At 41.0% G+C, this 21,058-nt stretch overlaps 1 protein-coding gene across 1 annotated transcript in view; it reads left to right on the forward strand.

The window, feature by feature from the left end:
* Window positions 1-21,058, forward strand: part of VWA3A (von Willebrand factor A domain containing 3A) — a 124,408-nt gene that overhangs the window by 44,264 nt on the left and 59,086 nt on the right. Inside the window, exons 9-16 of the mRNA XM_077448997.1 lie at window positions 95-220; window positions 1,833-1,932; window positions 2,658-2,723; window positions 3,142-3,273; window positions 11,628-11,766; window positions 13,462-13,565; window positions 15,720-15,800; window positions 17,576-17,670. Coding sequence (XP_077305123.1) covers window positions 95-220; window positions 1,833-1,932; window positions 2,658-2,723; window positions 3,142-3,273; window positions 11,628-11,766; window positions 13,462-13,565; window positions 15,720-15,800; window positions 17,576-17,670 — 843 coding nt within the window. The remainder of the gene's footprint in view (window positions 1-94; window positions 221-1,832; window positions 1,933-2,657; window positions 2,724-3,141; window positions 3,274-11,627; window positions 11,767-13,461; window positions 13,566-15,719; window positions 15,801-17,575; window positions 17,671-21,058) is intronic.

Below are 21,058 nucleotides of genomic sequence, written 5' to 3' on the forward strand. Positions count from 1 at the left end.
AATACAAAAAAATTGAAAGTTTCTAATATCAGTAGTGAATGTCTAATACCTGTTGTGTACACCTTTTGCATCTTGATTTTTGACAATGGTATAGAGTGCATGAAGCCAGGCAGTGGATTCAAGAACTGCAACCTCGCGGAGGCTGTAACTTGCTTCTAGCACTAAGGAAAGCTCTGATCATACAAGACTTGGATTCACTTGTCATTATTGTCAGCAGCTGGTATGATTTTTAATTTTTATTTTATTTATTATTATTTGTACTTATTTTTTATTTTTATTGATTATTTTTATTTTTTGGTAACATAGAGTAGAATACAGCTGTGAACAAGGCTTTTGTCGAACCATGGCCAAGTGTTCTTTTAAACATGGTAATATGAAAAAAACTAGACTGAACTTCCAGAAGTGCCGGCTCTTCAGTGTTTATGTATGTTTCAATTTCAGATGTGAGAGGGACATTCTGAGCCAGAGCACCTGGACTAGTTGTGCTGCTATCTATCCCAGTAGTCAGCTTTCTCTGTTCAGAGTGGTGTTACCTTTTGTGTTGACTGAAAATTAGTATACTTAGATTGGAAAGCAATGTTTGAGGATCTCAACCTAAATTTCCGACATGTCACACTATGCAGCAACAGTATCATTTTTCATGTAAGCTTTACATTTTATTATTAAAAAGCAGTCTAAGGCTCCAGTTAAGGGAATTTGACTAGGCTGAAATCAAGCCATCAGCCTGCTGCAATCATTTACTTCCTCTCCTTTCCCCTTAGTAATCATACTGCAGCATAACAAGTGACTTATAGCAAGGGATGATCTGTGTAAGGCAGTTGCGAACACTACCAAGAAATCCACATGCACCAGTCATTTCTAAGCCATTATCTCAGTCCAGGAAGGAGATGCTGATGCTGAATAGTGCCTGCCTGATCAATGATGGCTATTTCTTTACAGAAAGAAAAGAAAATCAATGCATTTTTTAGAAGATTACCATAATTTCTGAGAGATGATAAATATCTGTATTACACTTTCAATATTTAAGATGCATTGCCTTAACATAAAAAAATATATTTGACACTATGTCCGATTTACACCTAAATTAGTAGTGTAATGTTTTTCAATTGAAAAAAAAATATTTATATTTTCTTAACTATGCCATCGACTTCCAGGTTTATTATTTCATAGCCAGACACATTAGACATTTCACATTTTTTTCACAATATTTCACATTTGACATTATTGTCTAGAGTATACACAGCCCACAAGTTAAATAAGAGAACCCTAATAGGTTCCTGCAACCATACAGTTCCCTTTCCAGCTGTTCTATTCAGACACCCACCACCCATGGCTGTCTGGATATCCAAAAAATGACTGCATGTAATTGGATGCAGCCCTGTTCAGTTGACCATTTTCCTTCCCGCATCTTCAATTCGGTTATGCCAGGAGGAATGATTTTCCTCATTGACCAAAATTTGAGCTGTGTATGGTAGGCTTAGGACACTGACTAGGCCAGCACTGTAAATTGGTAAATAGCAGCAGCAGAGTTAAAAACATACAGTTCAGTTGTACTAGCTATTGGAGGGGTTTGTGTAGTGCAGAGAGGAGTCACAAATTTCTCTGAACCTTGGGCACCACATATACATGAGCCCTCTGTCTGCAGGCTACTGATCGATGCTTTAAAGTTGGTGCTAATAATCATCCGTCTTTCTTTTGTATGAGCTTGGGAAAGCATGGCCTCTAAATACAGCCATAGATAAATGACAAGGCATATTTATTTCTTTAACATGAGTTAATCCCATTGATGTATGGACATGTTCTGACTACAGACATTATTTATGAATCCACAGCCCTGACCAGGCACCAGATGTCTTAGCGGACTACATCTTGCAATGCACCCTAGGAAAAAATCTTAAACTTCACATTGTATCATTTGACAGCATCGCCCAGGTAATACTTTGTAGCACCGTGTGTATCAAAATATGTGCCAAATTGGTTATATCAAATATTGTATTTTTAGGGTGCCTATAGACGAGGACATAGTCAAATAGGCAGACTGAGTGAAATTCCCATAGCTTCAAGTTAAGGCAGCAGGCTGATGTTAGAATGAATGTTGGACTGGGCAGGGTAAAATTTCAGACTTGATTACTGTTGTGCCCCTGCTGATAAAATGGCACCAACTCCTGCCCCGTCCCCCTCCCATTTCCAATACACTGCAACTTTGATTGAGTTGGGCTGTCAGGTTTTTGCCCTGCTGTGTATTTTATTTTCCGGGAACACAAGTGAGCACCCTCTTATGTCTATGAGCAGCTTAAGGCTACATGTACACAAGTGGCTTAGTCTGTCAGCATCACAACTTGGCATTTTCAGGCACCCGGGAGCTATACGTGCAGTGTCCAGCTCTGCTACCAGCAGCATGACAAACTAAAACGATCATTGGCTGGACACTGCTGGAACTTTGTGTTTGGGGCATATATCCCTGAATACATACGGCTTACAGTTTGGTACAGCGTACAGCCAATGCATATTTCAGCCTGTCTTTTGGGGCTAGACGGTGCTTCTCTGCTTCACCGGTGCCTGAAAACTTTAACGGTGAAACCACCCATCTGCATACTGCCTTATAAGTTGGAAGTGCATGAAAAGGACTATCTAACAAACATTTTGTTCTACAATAGGCTGATTTACAAAGACTGGCGGACACAATTGGGGGACGTTTTCATTGCTTCTCTTCTTGGAAAGAGGTACATTTTAGTAGTAAATTATGTTTATTTATAATCGTTAGTGATGATCACATTTTCCCTCTAATTGAAAAGCAAGTATATTTTTTCATAATTTCTTTAGAATAACATGTCGAAGTGAATAACATAATGTAAATGTAAACCCTTACATTTCATCCTTTTGCTCTTTTTGGTTCACTAAATATACCATATTCAGCAGCAACCTATACCATGTTTAACACCATAACATATTAAATATAACATTGAAAGTGCTTTGTTATATCTGTTCCATAACTGTTCAGTTAAGTAACCCTGGACAATCAATCAGGGTTCAGCTTAATCTAGTTATTTCATTTCGATTGATTGCTAGGTTGTTGCACTTTTTACTTTGTTGCATTTTTATTGGAAGTGTTGTAACATTTGTTTGTTGTTGTAATGGCAGGATGAGATCTATGCCAGCACTGATATCAAGCTTCTTATTAAAGAGGTGCACAAAGCCAATGACCTGCTAAATAAGATAAATGAGATGCGTCAGGGATCGCTCGATGATGCACTTATTAAAATAATGCAGGAGGTGAGCTATATTTTTTTGTGATTTTAAAGTGTAAGTTGAATTAGAATGCCTTGGGTGATACAGAAGGTGGGATATGGGACAGGTTGGCTCACAATGAGAAATGTATAGCATAATACAGACCCCACCTTTTCATATTCCATTCTCCACACATGGGCATGTCGTCAGGGTCATTAGAACATGCCTGTTTGCTAGGAGTCTGTTGTGGCTATATTTTTCTATGCTTTTTATTCTTAACTCTTTTTTTTTTGTTGCTTTTAATCCCACTCCTCTGGTCTTCACTGTACAGCTTGTCCACCATGCATTTGCAAATGTTGGTTATGCTGGAGAGAATGGAGCTCCTACATGAACATGAAATCTTTTTGTTGTAACTCTTTTATTTGTGTACCCACAATCGCACAGTACAAGCCAAGCAGGAAAGAGCATAAAGGCGTACAGAGATAACCAACATGCAGTATGATATGTAGACATTTGGGTCTGCTTTGCTATAATAAGCATACAAAAGTAAAACAAACATCAAATCAGTTAGCAGCCAACAAAACAACTAGCTTAGCTAGAGGCGACAGATAGCGGCTCCAACAAATGCAATGGTAAAAAAAAATCCTGGGGAAAGAAGAGGGTAAAGAAAGGATGACAAATAGACTGTGGGGAAGGAGTAAAAGAGGAGATAAAAAAATGTGGGACGAGAAAAGCAGCATAGTAGGATCGCAGGATCACTCGCCAAAATTAGGCAAATCCCAGGAATTCAACCAGGTTGCAAAGTCTCCCGTAGATAGGCATTATTGTATATAAAGTGTTGCCATGGCCTCTAATGCCACGTACACACGATCGAATTGTCCGGCGGACTTGGTCCGGCAAACAATCCGCCGGACTCTATAACGAACGGACTTGGCCACACACGGACACTCCAAAAGTTTGGCGATTTCTAACGCGATGACGTACAGCACATACGACGGGACTAGAAAAAGGAAGTTCAATAGCCAGTAGCCAATAGCTTCCTTCTCGTACTTGCTTCAGAGCATGTGTCATTCGTAGTCCGCCAGACTAGTACACTGACGAATGGATTGTCCGCTGAAAGCCAAGTCCGGCGGACAAATTTTGAGTCAAAACTACTTTCTAAGTCCGCGGGACTTTTACGATGAAAAAGTCCGCTGGAGCCCACACACGACTAAGTCCGCCAAACAATTTGATCGTGTGTACGCGGCATAAGTGTCCCAAAAGGTCTCCTCCTGATTGTATAAGGTTGTCGTAAGATCCTTCATGTCCCTAAGTTAATTAATTTTGGAAAGAGACCTGGAAGGCGGAGTCACAGATCTTCAGTGTAGAGGAATGCAAGCCTTTGCAGCATACAACAACTGGATCATGAGAGCAGCCTTATATTTTTTGTTGGGCCATGTTGTGAGGTGCAACAGACACGGTTTCCTGCTAGATCAACATTTGTCACATCTTTGATGGTACAGGCCACCCCCTGCCAAAACGGTTTGATTTTTGGACTGTCCGGCGTGTCTGAGACAGTCCAAAAATCAAACCGTTTTGGCAGGGGGTGGCCTGTACCATCAAAGATGTGACCAATGTTGATCTAGCAGGAAACATGGCAGTATGTCTGTTGCACCTCACAACACGGCCCAACAAAAAATATAAGGCTGCTCTCATGATCCAGTTGTTGTATGCTGCAAAGGCTTGTATTCCTCTATACTGAAGATCTGTGACTCCGCCTTTCAGGTCTCTTTCCAAAAATGTAGAACATTGTGCCCCGGTCAGATCCACACCACCAGCACGTACCTGGTACCTATGGAAAAATATGGTGTAAAGTCACGGGCACCCTATACCACCTAGTCAGAATCTTGTAGCTGGTTTCTTGGACCTTGGGGGTAATAGAAGATTTCTGAGCAAAATGAAGAAGTTTCTCCTTTTGTGAATTGGTAAAATGCATAGTGAGATCTGATTTCCACTTAGAAAGGAAGGCCGGGGTGAAATCCTCCATTGGTTGGATCAAGGCAGCATAGATAGTGAAAAGACAATGGTGAATCAGTTCCCATCTATGGCAATTGCTCTCTAATTCTGTAAGTTGATGGGAGACACCTCGAGAATGAGCACACTGGCAGAAAAAGTGTTTTAGCTGGAAGCTACCCCAGAAGTCTAAGGAGGATACAATGGTGTTAGGGCAGTAGTGGAGAGCCTGCCGTCAGACCCCAAGAACTCCCAAAGATGGAGATGACCACTGGACAACAAACATTGGAACTGCGGGTTGTGGAGACTGAGCTGGAACTCCGGGTTCCCTAGAATAGGGATCATGGGTGACGGTAATGGGGAAATCGAATATTAATAATGGAAAAGCCTTAGCACTGATATTAATAAATATGTAGGATTACCATACATGTATAGGAAACACTCAAATGACTAGGCTGCAACCATGCCAGTGTTCTGTCACCAAAAAAATATATAAATTTATGTATAATGGTGCGCTCTGGTCAACTTCCTTTTACACAATCTACAAGAGAAAAAACAGGGATATCAGTCCTGAGACTACTATAGGGGATATACGCTGAACATAAGACAAGTATTTGGCGCAAATCAAAGATATTAGGTTCCCACTTGAAAAAAAGGAGTCTATAAGGTTACATATGGTGAGTGCAGGGAATGCACTACTTTGTCCAGACCAAAAAAAGGAGGGAATAAATGTTCTTTAGTTCATGGAGAGGGGGAGGGGAAAAGGGATGGGGAGGGGGGGATGGATCCGCATGCAGGGCTGCCACCTTAAAAGAGCTGAAACTTGAGCTCCTGGATTGCTGTAGATAAAGGAGAAAAAGGAGAGAAAGGGGCGCCTCTGGGTGCAGATTTTTTTAAAAGGTTTTATTTTTCAGTGTAAAAAACATAAAATTTTGCACTCACATTTAGTAGACAAAAAGTAAGCATTAAACACCAGGGGTCATCTGGTATATCTGATTTTTGGGACGTCAGCCAGTGGTCCGGTCCACACCTGTCATCTCATCGCGTTGTTCCTGTTCCTCTCACATGCTGTCCACTGCAGGTGTTTTGTATGAAGCAGCCGGCTTGTGGTGGACACGAGATGTGCGGTCTTCAAAACGAGGCTTGGGAGGCAGAGACGACCAGGGCGCGGGGCTGTGACGTCAGCGGGTATGCGACGCGTTTCTTGAGCGTGCGGGTCGAGATTGTCGGACGACCGCGCTCTTTCATCAGGCAGAATCAGAAAAAAATGCAGGGGACTCAGGATATAAATAGGGGCAGGCTAAGGGCAGTGGGCGGGGCTGCAATCGAGTATGAGAAGGAAAACAATGAGTAATGAGGGGAGAGGGAAGTGGGATGAGTAATGAGGGGAGAGGGAAGTGGGAGAGAGAGGGAGCTGGAGCGGCTTAGTATAAGGAGGAAGTCAACGTCTATGGTGAAATCTTATGTACATATCGGTAAAGATATCTATGGGATAAAATCCTATTTGGAAAAAATCAAAGAATGGATGGAAGAATGAGTAAACAAAGGGGGATGGAAGGAAGATAAAAAATGTATATTAAAAATGGGTAAAAAGGCTTAAAAAACTTAGAAAGGAAGGTAAAAAGAGAGGAGCATACATGGAGTGTGTAGATATAATTATATTGGAGATTGGATGTGCAGGACATATGTGTTATAAGGGAATAAAAATAAAAAATAGTGTATGTGTATAGACACATACACACATACACGTGTAGATCCGTACGCTTATCAGTGTTTTAATGTAATTAATAATGTTATTCTAAGCGTATTGTATACAATAAAATGAGAATTAAAAAACAGAAGTATAATCAGGAAAGCACACATATATGCCTACATGGACACATGTGTGTATGTGTGTGAGCACATACATGAGTGTGGGGCGCGAGGATAGGAAAAAAAGGGGTACGAGGGAGTGGATTACGGGGGGGGGGGGGAGGGGAGGAAATAAAAATGGTATGGTATGGGGCAGTTTGAGCTCTACAACAGATGATAACGGGTTGGTTATATCAGAGGATGGTGGCAATTTCGATACACTCGTTGATTCCCCCTGGGGAGAGTGCGTCTGGATCTACACTCTCGACGCACTCTCCCCAGGGGGAATCAACGAGTGTCGTCTCTGCCTCCCAAGCCTCGTTTTGAAGACCGCACATCTCGTGTCCACCACAAGCCGGCTGCTTCATACAAAACACCTGCAGTGGACAGCATGTGAGAGGAACAGGAACAACGCGATGAGATGACAGATGTGGACCGGACCACTGGCTGACGTCCCAAAAATCAGATATACCAGATGACCCCTGGTGTTTAATGCTTACTTTTTGCCTACTAAATGTGAGTGCAAAATTTTATGTTTTTTACACTGAAAAATAAAACCTTTTAAAAAAATCTGCACCCAGAGGCGCCCCTTTCTCTCCTTTTTCTCCTTGATATACGCTGAACACCATGCCGTGCAAAATATGCAATAATAATATGTGAACAATAAACAAAAAAGTTATATAAAGTGCTAATTTATGTGCACTAACCAAAAAATACGAAGACACTCAGCACTAATCACAAAAATGTGTGCAAATAAACCATAATGGATGTCACTGCGACAAACCTCCTTCACATCCATAACAAAGTGCTATTTGTGCTAATTGCTATTCCACCTAGTTCATGAGCAGCAGAGCTCCCAATCATGAAACTACTTCAGGGGAAGAGTATTGTGCAAAATTACAGTAGTGTCACATCTAATTGAATAATTTAAAGTGCTAGAGAATTTAGTGTAAACAATTTGACAAAGTGCAAACAAAACTGTGCACTTTTCGCAAATGATGTGCAAATAAGCAATAAATATTCAAAACCAAAGAAAAGGAAAAGTGCTATTGTGCTTCTTGGCATTCAGCTTGTTTCCCGAACAACCCGAAGATTCAAACAGGTGTCAGGGACATGTAGCAAACATGTAGCAACAACATATAAAACAATCCGATAAGAGTTAATATGTAATAATCACAGAAAATTAAACATCCTAGAGAGAAAAAATATATATATGTCAGCTGTTGTTATTTTAAATACCTCCTACTTAGCGTACTACAGCAACAGGGTGGTAATAAATAACACTGCATTTACTGAGTACTGATATCACTTATAGAGTGCAGGGGAGATCAAAGAGCACCGAAAAGTCCCTAGCAACAATGTGCTACCAAGGGTAGTATGGGTACTGAGGTCTTTGGGCAGTTGGGAAGTGATCCAAGGCCAACTCTTCCCCGTGCCACCAGAGTCCTCCAGCTCCATAGGCACCAACGTTTTGCCTCAGCGTGGCAGTGCCAGTCCACCAACCTGTTGAGGTGAGTTGCACATCAGGGAGGCCAACTCCACCCTGGCATTTAGAGAGATGGAGAAGTTGGAGTTGGAGATGGGGTTTCCAATGGGACCACACAAATTCCCACAGGAGGCAGTTCACTCATTTTAAAAACAAGGGAGGTAGTCTAATGGGAAGGGCTTGTAAGAGATAAAGAACCTTTGGCAATAATGTCATCTTGAGGGCATTGCAATGGCCAAACCAGGTCAACATGCGTGAGTGTCAGCGAAGTAAGTCAGCTCTCATGCTAAGGAGCAGTGGCGCAAAATTTGCCATATAAAGAGTAGCAGGGTCTGACATGATATGTATTCCCAGATAACGAATAGAGTCAATGAAAGGGAAAAGAGGCACAGAGACATCTGATCACATTCCGCTCCACTGTAATGTTGTGAGCAGAGGACTTGGATAAATTATTTTGGAAATATGAAATACCATACTCATGGAAGGAGTGAGTGAAGCAGATTTGGCAGGGATGTCAATGGATCTGTCAGAAGGAAAATTAAATCGTCCGCAAAGGCGGCAACCTTTTTGATGCTTTCTGGAGGCCCACAATGCTAGAATCCATTGTCACTGTACAGAGAAAAGGTTCCAGGGTAATTATGAAGGGTAATTATGAAGATCAGTGGAGAGAGCGGGCATCCCTGGTGAGTACCATACGTGATTGCAAAGAAATCAGACCTTGTTTCATTAACTTTGATTGCAGCCGAGGGACAAGAATAAAGGGAGAGGATCCAGCTCAACATAAAGGACCCCCAACTGATGTGCTCCAGAGTGGCTTGCATAAACTTCTAGTTGACCCTATCAAAAGCCTTCTCCATGTCCATAGACAGCAGGAGAAGGGGATAGGGGGAGGTCCTGGCAGCCTGGCTACAATTTAGGGCTCAGATTGTATTATCCCTAGGCTCACGGAGAGGTACAAAGCCCGCCTGGTCTCGGCGAATAAGACATGGGGTATAAGGAAGTAGCCAATTGGTCAGGATTTTGGCAAACATCCCCAAATCAGAATTTAGGATGGTGATTGGATGGTAGTTCCCACAGTGGGATAGGTCCTTCCCCTTCTTAGGGAAAAAATGAGATGTAGGCTCGCAGGCTGTCCTGAGGCATGCTCTTCCCTTCTGGTATGGAGTTAAGTGCAGAGGTCAGATGAGGAGACAATACCTTAAAAAAAGCCTTGCAATAAACTGGAGTAAAACCATCTGGACCTGGGGCTTTCTTGGGTTTAGAGTGGGCCAGAGCCACCCCCCAACTCTTCTGCTGTGATTGGCTCCTCCAATTCTTCCCAAATCATGGGGAGCAGGGACGGCATTCTTGAAGGTAAGAAGGTATCCTGGTAGGTAAGACTGTATCCTGGAAGGCTCCACCGAGGGGGGGGCCGATGGAGAGGAACAACCAAGGTTATACAAGCCGTGATAGAAGGTCTTAAAGGCGGAAGCCATAGAGGTGGTCAATTTCTGTCCAGAGGAGTCCTGAATGTATGGATGAAATCTTTTTTTAACTATAAATGTAAATAAAAAATAATGGAAAATATTAAAGCCCAAGTTTATTTAAATATAAAAAAAAACAGTACAAGACTTTGACTTACAGTCAAAGAGGACTTACAGTCTCTTGTGCTGCTGGCTGCAGTTTTAGTCTTATGCCACATACACACGAGGAATGTCCGACAGAAAAAGTCAGACGGGAGCTTTTCATCATATATTTTGATCGTGTGTATGCCCCAGATTTTCTGCTGATTTTTTCTTTCAGGTTTACCAAAACCATGTAGTGCAAGGACCTGCCTGATTGCATACACATTGAAACTCCTAAGGTTTGACCTCATATTATATGGTTTTGGTAAATCTGAAGGAAAAACTCAGCAGAAAAACTGATAGTGTGTATGGGGCTTTATAGTTCCATGCCTATGTCATATTAAACCACTGTCATTAGTTACATAGTTACCTATTAGTTGAGGTTTCAAAAAAGACACAAGTCCATCAAGTTCAACCTATGTGTGTGATTATATGTCAGTATTACATTGTATATCCCTGTATGTTACAGTCGTTCAGGTGCTTATCTAATAGTTTCTTGAAACTATCGATACTCCCAGCTGAGAACACCACCTGTGGAAGGAAATTCCACATCCTTGCCGCTCTTACAGTAAAGAACAGTGCAAGGGCCTGCCTGATTGCATACAAATTGAAACTCCTAAGGTTTGACCTCATATTTTTTGTAAATCTGAAAGAAAAACTCGGCAGAAAAACTGATAGTGTGTATGGGGCTTAAGAGTTTATTCCAACGGGAAAACTGGTCGCGTGTACAGGCCATTAGTCCTCTGATCCCCTCAACACTCAAAGCCGTAATCTGTTCGGTTAATATGAGCCAAGGGATCTGTTACAGACACTCAATAGTGTTGACTATGCCTGCCTTTTCTGCTGGAGGTCTGGCTGCTCTATCCATAGATCATTTTTCATTGATGGAAGCTACAGTACAGCTTCTATCAATGGAGGAGGCATATGACAGGTCCCTTGGCTCATATTACCCCCTACGGCATTGAAAGATTGTCTGCAGGGGTTGGGGGGAATCAGAAGATTTCAACTTTAAAGCACAAGTAATACTTTGCATTAATTGTAAGTACAATCCCTTTGTGCTGATTTTGTTTGTTCATTTTTGACTGATCATTTTTGAGATATATTATTGTGATAAAATAAATCAATATAATTCTTGATCTACAAAACCTATGTCTGGATGCTTTATATTTTTATAATGTTTGTTCATGGTGTTAGTAGGCAGGGGGCAATGCAGGAGGAGGGGGAGCGGAGTACATTCAACTAACGTCATCTTCCAAAAACTTAGATAGCACTTTGGATATAACTTTCAAGCACTGTCATTCTTGAGATAGCTTCTAAGCTTGTAAATTTGTGCTACCAACTTTATTCCAGTAGCTAAAACAACAATGTATTTCCTAGTAAATACTTCTGCTCTCTTGAAATAGAAGAAAATATGATCTTTTTCTGTTTAGCAAAATAAAATGATTTGAAAATATATATTCTTACAGATATCAACAAGAGTGGCTAAAATCCCTCCCTCTGCTTTCCTTCCAAAACCTCCCAATCATGATGGACCACTGAACATAGAGATTTCAGATTTTTCACCAAAAACTTCAACTAAATGGCTTAAGAAAAATGGATTAAAAGGTAATGTTTAAAAAATTTTATTAAATTATTCTACAATATTCAAAAATGTGTCTGTTTAACAAATGATTACATTATATATATATATATATAGTATGTATTATTACTGTTATTTTGTATGAAAAATAAATGTTTCTAGGTCAAGGGTTGCAGTTTTCATGTTTTAGGTTTCAGTTTTTTATATATTGGTATAATGTATTAAAACAATCACTGCAATGTAGCCTGACATGTTAGGTTGTTAAAGTCACTGTGCAGTGTGTAAAAATTGATCTTAAAGTGTATTCAACATTCTACAATATTTTATAAAACCCTATCATACATTCAATTTAAAATTTCATGTGCATTTAGGTTATCTTTAGCTGGACACTTAGGCCAAGTTCACATATGTGCAGCCGTGGTTTCCAGCCTGGCGTCCAGTGCGTTCCTGTTCACAGGTTCAGGTGCGATTCAGGTCTGAATTTTTGCCTGAATTTGCACCTGAACCGGACCCAAAAATGCACAGGACCCTTTTGAAAACCGCATGCAAATTATATGTGGTAAAACCCGCATCCTATTTGCACATATGTGAACCAAGCCTTATTCAATGGGATATATTAAAGAGACCGTGTCATTAACGTACAAGGTTTGAAGGTAAGAAACAAGTATTTAAAATGTTTACTTGTCATTTGTGTCATTCTCCCCTAGGAGTGTCTAATTATTATCTGTGCTGACCCATCTCTTGCGTCCCTCCACTCACCCTTCTACATAATCTCTTATGTAGTTCCTTGGGAAGACTGAAGAGGACACTTTAGTGTAGCCATTCTTAACCAGGGTTCCTCCAGAGGTTGATAGGCGTTCCTAGAGCTGTGACTCATTGATCTCCCATATGATGGCACCCGCCTTTTGCCATAGTCAGCAGTATTGCAGCAATTATCTTTTGTTTGCTGTCTGTAAGGAAGGCATTCTAACCATCACTGTAAGGGGGGGGGGGGGGGGGAGCATTTCGCTCATTGGTCATTTCTCGTACTGACCACCGATGAATTGGATTTTGAGCAGGGATTCATTGAGACCTGAAATTAATTTCAACTCCTGGCATCAATTTTAGGGCTTTTGGATGTCTACACAAGATGAGCTTTTATAGGTAATTAGCATACATAAGATATTATAAAATCACATTTAATTTTATGGGAACATTGTTGTTGAAATCAAAAGTTTGATGACAGGGTCTCTATTACTGGTAGTAGGAAAATTTACAATGGAAATTAAATTCTCAGAACATTGTTAAAGTTCACATCAACCAAGCTTCCAAGAACCATACTTTTGGTCAAAACAGAAAGAGGACCTTAAATGATAGTTTAAAGCTTGTGCTTGCAGTGGGGCTTCCATCAATTGCTTCCACAACTGGGCATTTATATTTTATAATGATTTAGTTTTATTCTTTTGATCTGAAGTATGACTCTTGATCTATTTCATGGCTAGCATAGGACCACACTTTAAACAGATCAACTAAGTGTATGCCATGGTTTTACATCCTCATGTGTGTACTGTATGTGTGTGTGTATGTACAGTATGTTTGCTAACCCATTTGCCTTAAATTGTTTTGTAAGTGTAATGTAATGGTACTGTTTCTCTTTATTTTGCGAATCACTACAAAAACTGTTGGCACTATATACCGGTACATTCTGTATAATAATAAATAATATGGTTTCTTGTATTCAGCCAAAAAACTGAGCCTCTACCAAGTACTAGCTCCAAACGCATATTCCTTTGTAGAGGATTTTGTTCCTATACTTCAGAAAACAGTCTCCTCCACGCTTCATGAGGTGAGTTACCTTAACACAGTGTTGTAAAATGATGCAATAATTGCACTTCAAGTGCTTCCACACCAAGACAGAAAGAAGCTTTTCAACAAATTAGTTGAGAATAGTGGAAAAATAGAGCTGAATCCATAGGGTTATCTTATTGTTATTGCTATCTTAGACCCCTTTCACATGGGGCCAGGAGTCTGCCTGCTCCGCCTGATCCCCGCTGAGCAGGCAGATGACTGGTCCTTGTACAATCCGCTTATGCAAAAGCAGACACAGCCCGATGTCATCTATGGGCGGTCGGATGTAAAGGAACCACCTGTCCACTTACATGCGATGGCAATGTCAGTGGTAGTCAATGTACAAACGTCTGTTGACACGCGCCGCTCCATAGAGGGCAATGGATGGTCTGATCAGGTCTGCCTGAAAAACTGACAGACGGACCCAATTGGTCCATCCGTGTGAAAGGGGCCTTAACCACTTCAGCCTCAGAAGGATTTACCCCCTTCCTGACCAGAGCACTTTTTTGCGATACAGCACTGCGTCGATTTACCTGACAATTGCACAGTCGTGCGACGTTGCACCCAAACAAGATAGATGTCCTTTTTTTCCCACAAATCGAGCTTTCTTTTGGTGGTATTTGATCAGCTCTGCGGTTTTTATTTTCTATAAACAAAAAAGGAACAACAATTTTGTAAGAAAAAACAAAAAAAATGGAATAAGCGTATATTGATTGGTTTACGCAAAAGTTATAGCATCTACAAAATTGGGGATAGATTTATAGTTTTTTTTATTCGTTTTTTTTTATATTAGTAATGGTGGCGATCTGGGATTTTTACCGGGACTGCGACATTATGGCAGACACATCAGACACTTTTGACACCATTTTGGGACGATTGTCATTTATGCAGTGACCAGTGCTATAAAATGCACTGATTACTGTGTAAATGACAATGTCAGGGAAGGGGTTAAACACTAGGGGGCGATCAAGGGCATAAGTGTGTCCTAGGGAGGTGCTCTAACTGTGGGGGAGTGGGCTTCCACTGACATGACAGCGATCACTGCTCCCGATGACAGGGAGCAGTAGATCCCTACCATGTAACTAGGCAGAACAGGGAAATGCTTTGTTTACAAAGGCATCTCCCCGTTCTTCGGCACTGTGACACGATCGCAGGCCCCCAGCGGACATTGAGTCTGCGGGAGCCGCGTGCACAGTCACGGAGCACACGGCGGCACATGCGGCCACAATGCCACGATTTAAAGGGAACATACCCGTGCGCCCATTTGCCCAGCCATGCCATTGTGCCATTGTACATCGTTGTGCGCTGGTCAGCTAGTGGTTAAAGTATTGATGTTGATTTAAACAATCTGCTTCCCAGGCAGGCGCCTTTTACACCCCAGAGGATCTCAGTGGTCTCTTTAGCTTGTAGTGTAATGTAACAAAAATGGAAAATGAAGAACCACACCACTGCTAGGAAGTCCAGATTAAACTTACAATAAAAGTCATGCTAAAAGTCAGCTAATACATTTCAGGGGTCTAAAAATGCCCCATCATCAGGGCTTGATTGAGGAAACTGGACATATCAACAAATTAGAGCATTCTTGTGTTAAGATGGAAAATCAGGGCACTGAAATATGGGGAGAACATACAAACCCCATAAAGTTAGCATCGGTAGTGCTACCTACTGTACTGTATAATTCCTGCTAATGCTATTTTAAGAATACCTAGTTAGCTGTAGGTACTGAAGCTTGCATCTAACAGTCCAGTGTGATGAAATCCTCAAAATGACATAGGAACATCTTGAAAACAGCTAGAGTTTGTAGCTAAGTCAATAAGGTCTTTATTTGCCTTGTGCCAGGTCAGATCCCGGCAGCCAGCAGGTACATCTCTGGGTTCACTGGTATCAGAGACACTTGTCAGCTAAAGAAAGAAAACATAGCATTATTATTGGTACTTTTGTTTGCAAATGAATTGTGCAGCTGATCCAATCAAATACTGTATATTACTTAAATGCCCCAATGTTTGAACAATATAGCAATGTAATGTGTGTAATGGTTTGCTTGTCTAATTTTACTAATAATGCTAACTGTATACCTAGCATAATACATATGACATTAAAAAGCAATACTATTATCATAAAACTATTAATTGTTTTCATATCCTTTTTATAGCGGGCAATGATGCAGTTTGAATGGCATGATGGCACAGTGAAAAACATTCATGTAGACCCTCCATTGTTGTTTGAATATCAGGTAGTGTCCCCTTTTCACCCTTATCAATTAAGAGAACCTTAGACATCTGAAAAATCAAACATCTTTAACAGTATTTAATGGTTCTTTTATTCATTTCTTTGTTTATTGTGCACTTTGCAGACCTGTTTATCGTTTCCACTGCAATAATATTGGCATAAAACAATAATGATAGCAATAGATATCACTAGTAGGTAAAAATCCACATACAGGACAGTCATAGGATGTGCGCATTTTTGGGAATGTTTTGTGATGATCAAGTTGTGTAAGGATTAGAAAAAAATAAAAATAATGCATATGGGGATTAAAAGTGCTTGTTATCACATTCCAATTTTCCAGTGTGCTCCAAAATCTCTGCAGCCAATCAACAGTCATTCCTTTTTCTCTATAGAAAAACGAAATATTTTGTAGATTGCATTTGTTGCAGTTATATGGCACATGAACCAGTTGCGGAAGCTGCTTATTTTGTTCTTGCAACATAAGGAATAGTTTTAGAATTTCAAGTTGTTCTTGGTGAGAGAACTGTCTTTCTCTCAATATCTTCTACCATAAAGTTTTTTAGTCCCTTTCAACCACTTTCAAGCCATTTGGAATTGCACGTAATTGTCAGAAATGAAACAATCTACCACCAGGGTTGCCAACTCTTTTGTTACTGACAAAATATGGAAAATGTACTAATAGAGTAATTTTCTACTGACAGCTGAAATATTATTATTATTATTATTATTACTACTACCATACAGGATTTATATAGCGTCAACAGTTTGCGCAGTGTTTTACAACATAAGGGCAGACAGTACAGTTACAAAAAAACAGGAGGAATCAGAGGGCCCTGCTCGTTAGAGCTTACAATCTTAATCACCATAGAAACTCCTATTAGGAACTAAAACAATCCATATTTAAACAGTATAAATAATATGTGAATGGTAACAAAGCTCAGAACAAAACGATCTAACTGTTAAAAAGAAAAAGGGCATGCATACCAATGACATCACTGTGCTAAAAACTATTTCAGGTCACACATTCTATACTGCTTTATATCTTGCCTGTGATATCACCCCCATCCAACACATTTCTCCCTCACAAGCTTAGTCATAGGCAGTAATATGCCTGGATTTACAATCAAAATGTCAAGCAATGTGACAAAATATGAGCATAAACCAGGGTTATGAAGGACGAGGAGCTGCTGGTAACCATCTGGAGGGGTTGGTGGGCTACCGGCTGTGGTTGTATGGTGTGCTGCCTCCCCCCCAAAAAAATATATATACCACCAGCCGCCACTGGAGGAAGGAGACATAAGAGTGTGTTGCTTTAAGCACCCTGACATGGTGCGAAAGTCATGCATTGCAGACTAGACCGTTTGGTACATATTCCTGGTAAATTAATTTAAAATAGCCTGAACTTGCCGAATCTCGATCCTTATATGGCCTGCTTTACTGTAAGATGAACTGGAAGCAAAACAATGTTGTATTTCTTTGGTAAACTACTAATCCCCCATGTAATGGAGCTCAAAAGTAGAAGATTGCTTGAAGTCCAGCTTGGGAGGCAATCATGGCTTTCTCCATAGATAAAGTGAAAGAGTAAGTGTAGCCACCCAGCAACAGGAAGTATGTTGTTTGCAGGATTACCAGGTAAAAATAAAGGAAAAAAAGATGTCCGTAGATGTCCATAGATGCAGGAACATTCTTGCTAGGAAAGATGTAAAGTTCTTTACAAAATATGCATAACAATAGATTACAAACTTGTAGTTTAATGGTCTTTACTATGTGTATACACAGAAACAGCTAGCAAAAGTCGCTCTGACCTATGAAAAAAGAATAGACTGGCTTACTAAAGGAAGTAGAAGAATTTGGGGAACTATTTGTGAAAAAAGGTATGCATGTGTGTGTGGCATTTTATTTCTATAGTGTCTTAAGGTGACCATAAATGTGTATGTAACACTGACCCCCGAAGGAGCGGCTGGTTTTCTTGGGCTTACCGTTTACCTCCTCCACCTTGTTACTCGTCGTTCTTGTCTAGGGGTTCCCGAGGTTGATAGCCCAATAACTGCAGAGACCGACACTTGAATTCCTTTAGGAATTTTTATTTGCTTAAAACGTTGAACAGAAACACAGTCTCTCATTTGGGAATAGAGGGTATAGGTATGGAAGCTCAGGCACTTTGGAAACTGCTGACACTTAATGAATGTCTCTCTCTAGGTAATCCAGGGAATAGCTACTCGCATCTGGATATTTCTACTGTCGGATAAATCCTGGTTTAGGGATTTAGCAGCCAACAAATGACTCAAATTTAGCAAAGTCTCTGCCACAGAAGGATCAAAATAGGAACTTTCTTACAGTACCAGTATCCTGCAACCAGTCCGGCGATACCGTAAGAAATGTGAATTCAATTAGTGTCCATACAGCTCAGCATCCAGGCTCTTACCGACCAGCCAGCCTCATGCGTGGCCCTCCTCTGAAGAGTCCTCCCCTGGTTGCATGACGAGTTGCTGGGCCTCTCCAATACCTGAGACGGCACCGGACCACTTTAGAATCCTCCTTCCAGTTACTGTGCCTCAGACTAGCCAGTTCCGAGACTCTGAAACAGATGGATCCGCACCACAGGCAATGAGGGCCCCTGGAGGCTGGTCAGGAGGACCAGGACCATGGAGTCAGAACATACATCTGGACCAGAACCTAGAACCACGTGACTTCATCACCTTAAGTACCCTCTCCCAGAATACACAGCGAGACAACGCACCCACTGATTGGCTCAGAAAGAGAGATTGGTACCCAATGCATCCAACCAGACTGCGTTCCAATGCCTGTCAAAGGTGCTACCTACACCTATGACCAGGCAGAACATTAGTACAGCCCAGCCAAACTGATGCCAAAACCACAATTTAGAGAAATTAACCCCAAGACTCAACTATAGTCTTGGGAAAAAGACGAAATTTACAGACATAGCGCGCACTCGTCAGGAGTACCGGCGCTACATGTACTATAGATTGCCTTGTAAAAATGTAAAGATGATGACTGTCAGAGGCAGCTCACATGTAACAAACAACTTGCAGAGACCATTTTCATATTTGAGCACACCATTGTTCTTTCATTAACACAATCTGTTCTGAAGACATTCCAAACTCTCCCATAATTACCATATTTAAATCACCCTATTCCAGTAACAATTTGGGGAACAATGCCCCAACATAGGTGGTCACTATTCCAGCATTGGGTAGATTACTCTCCAAGTGTTGGTGGTCAGTTGGAGCCAGAATTTCCCTAGCATAGGTTGTCAGTGGGAACAAGATTTTCCCCAATATTGGTAGTCAGTGGGAACAAGAACTGCCCCAGCATTTGTGGTCAGTGACATCAAACAGTGCCCCAGCTTTAGTGGTCAGTTGGAAAAAGAATTGCCACATAATTTGTGGTAAGAGGGAGCAAGATTTTCCCCAGCGGTGATAGTGAGAGTAAGAATTCACCCAGCTTTGCCAGATAGTGGGAGCAAGAACTGCCCCAGAGTTGGTGGACATGCCTCATCATTTGTGTTCAGTGGCAAGAAGCATTGCTCCAGCATTGGTGGATAATAGTTACTTACCTGCAGATACACAACACACCCCTTGCCACTAGCTCTTGCTTTGTCTAGCCTGACATCAGCACTGAAACTATGTGGGCACCTTTGGGCAGGAAACTATTCTGAGCAAAACAAGCTGTACATTAGTAGGTGGTACTGTGCTGGGGCTGGGCCTAGCAATGCTACTGTTGCTGCAGAGGCAATTTGGATTCAGAACCCAGGCAAGCCTGTCCAATCCTGACTGTGTACAAGATATGGGCTGTTAGGATCCACACTGTATTTAAAGGGGTTAAGTTTGATGATAAGAAGACATGTCTTAGAGATCCAACTTTTTTTAGTCTGCCCATACTTATATTGCTACAGCATGCATGTCTGTTCCTTAATGAAACCCCACTCAATACCAGTCTTATCTTGAGAAACAGTAGATGCTCAGGAAAGTTCAACCCTTGAATTTTCCATATAGAAATGACTGACTTCCTTTCCAGTGAATATTAACAGGTATCATCACGGAGATTAGTGTCTTTGTAGCTCCACTGGTCTGTTGAGAATATGTTTCAGTATTTTATTTTAAATTCTGTTACATAGTTTAATGATGCTAATCTCTAGATTTAGGGAATAGTGTCAAAGTGCCAAGCAGGAGTATTAAAGTTGATTAACGTAACACTTAAAGACTGAAAAGGTCCTTTGAGGAACAATTATACCCTTACCTTTTATTATTTCTATAAACATTTTATTAAAATGATTCACATTTATTTAATCTTGATATGCTTGTCATCACGAATGCCCCGTACACACGAGTGGAATGTCCGACAGAAAAAGTCCGACAGGAGCTTTTCATCATATATTCCGATTGTGTGTGGGCCCCATCGGACTTTTTACGTTGAAAATTCTGATGGACCTAGAAATAGAACATGTTCTAAAGATTTCGGACGGAACCAATTCCTATCGGGAAAACCACTCGTCTGTATGCTGTTTAGACGGACCAAAAACGACGCATCTGAAGCAAGTATGAGACGAAAGCTATTGGCTACTGGCTATTGAACTTCCTTTTTCTAGTCCCATCGTATGTGTTGTACGTCACCGCGTTCTTGACGGTTGGACTTTGGTGTGATCATGTGTACGCAAGAGAGTTTCAGCAGAATTCCATGGGAGCTCCGTCAGAAAAATCTTCAGAGTTTATTCTGAAGGGAAAACCAGTCGTGTGTACAGAGCATTGAACGCACTTGCATCTCAAAAATGTCCAGGCAGCACCCTTCATGATTCATCGCAAGGGTGAATTTCAACCAGAGTGATTGGCAGATTTCTTAATCTTCAGTTCTAACTGCTCTTCTCAATACTGGTTTAATAAACACTAAGTATAAACGCATTCACATTTTCCAGGTGCTTAGAGTGCACCAAACTGTAAAAAGCATTCAGTCCTCACAGTGCAGGTATAAGACAATCAGACAGTATTTCCATGATATACTCACAATGCACACCTCAGCGTGACAACAGATTGGCCCTCCCCTACACTAGAGTCACATGGCTCCCTTGGGGGGATATACCTACAATCACGCCGTGCCAGCTTATATATAGCCTGATTTGGGCACCATTTTCCCAAAGCTCCGATTCACCAACAGCATAAGGCGCCCTCTGGCACAGGACAACATAATACACACAGTGCTGGGTATAGGACTGCATAATACACAGAGTGCTGGGTACAGGACTGC

Source organism: Lithobates pipiens, unplaced genomic scaffold (genome assembly GCF_037356315.1).
Source record: "Lithobates pipiens isolate NorthernLeopardFrog02 unplaced genomic scaffold, aLitPip1_a1.2 Scaffold_22, whole genome shotgun sequence".
Lineage (NCBI taxonomy): Eukaryota > Metazoa > Chordata > Amphibia > Anura > Ranidae > Lithobates > Lithobates pipiens.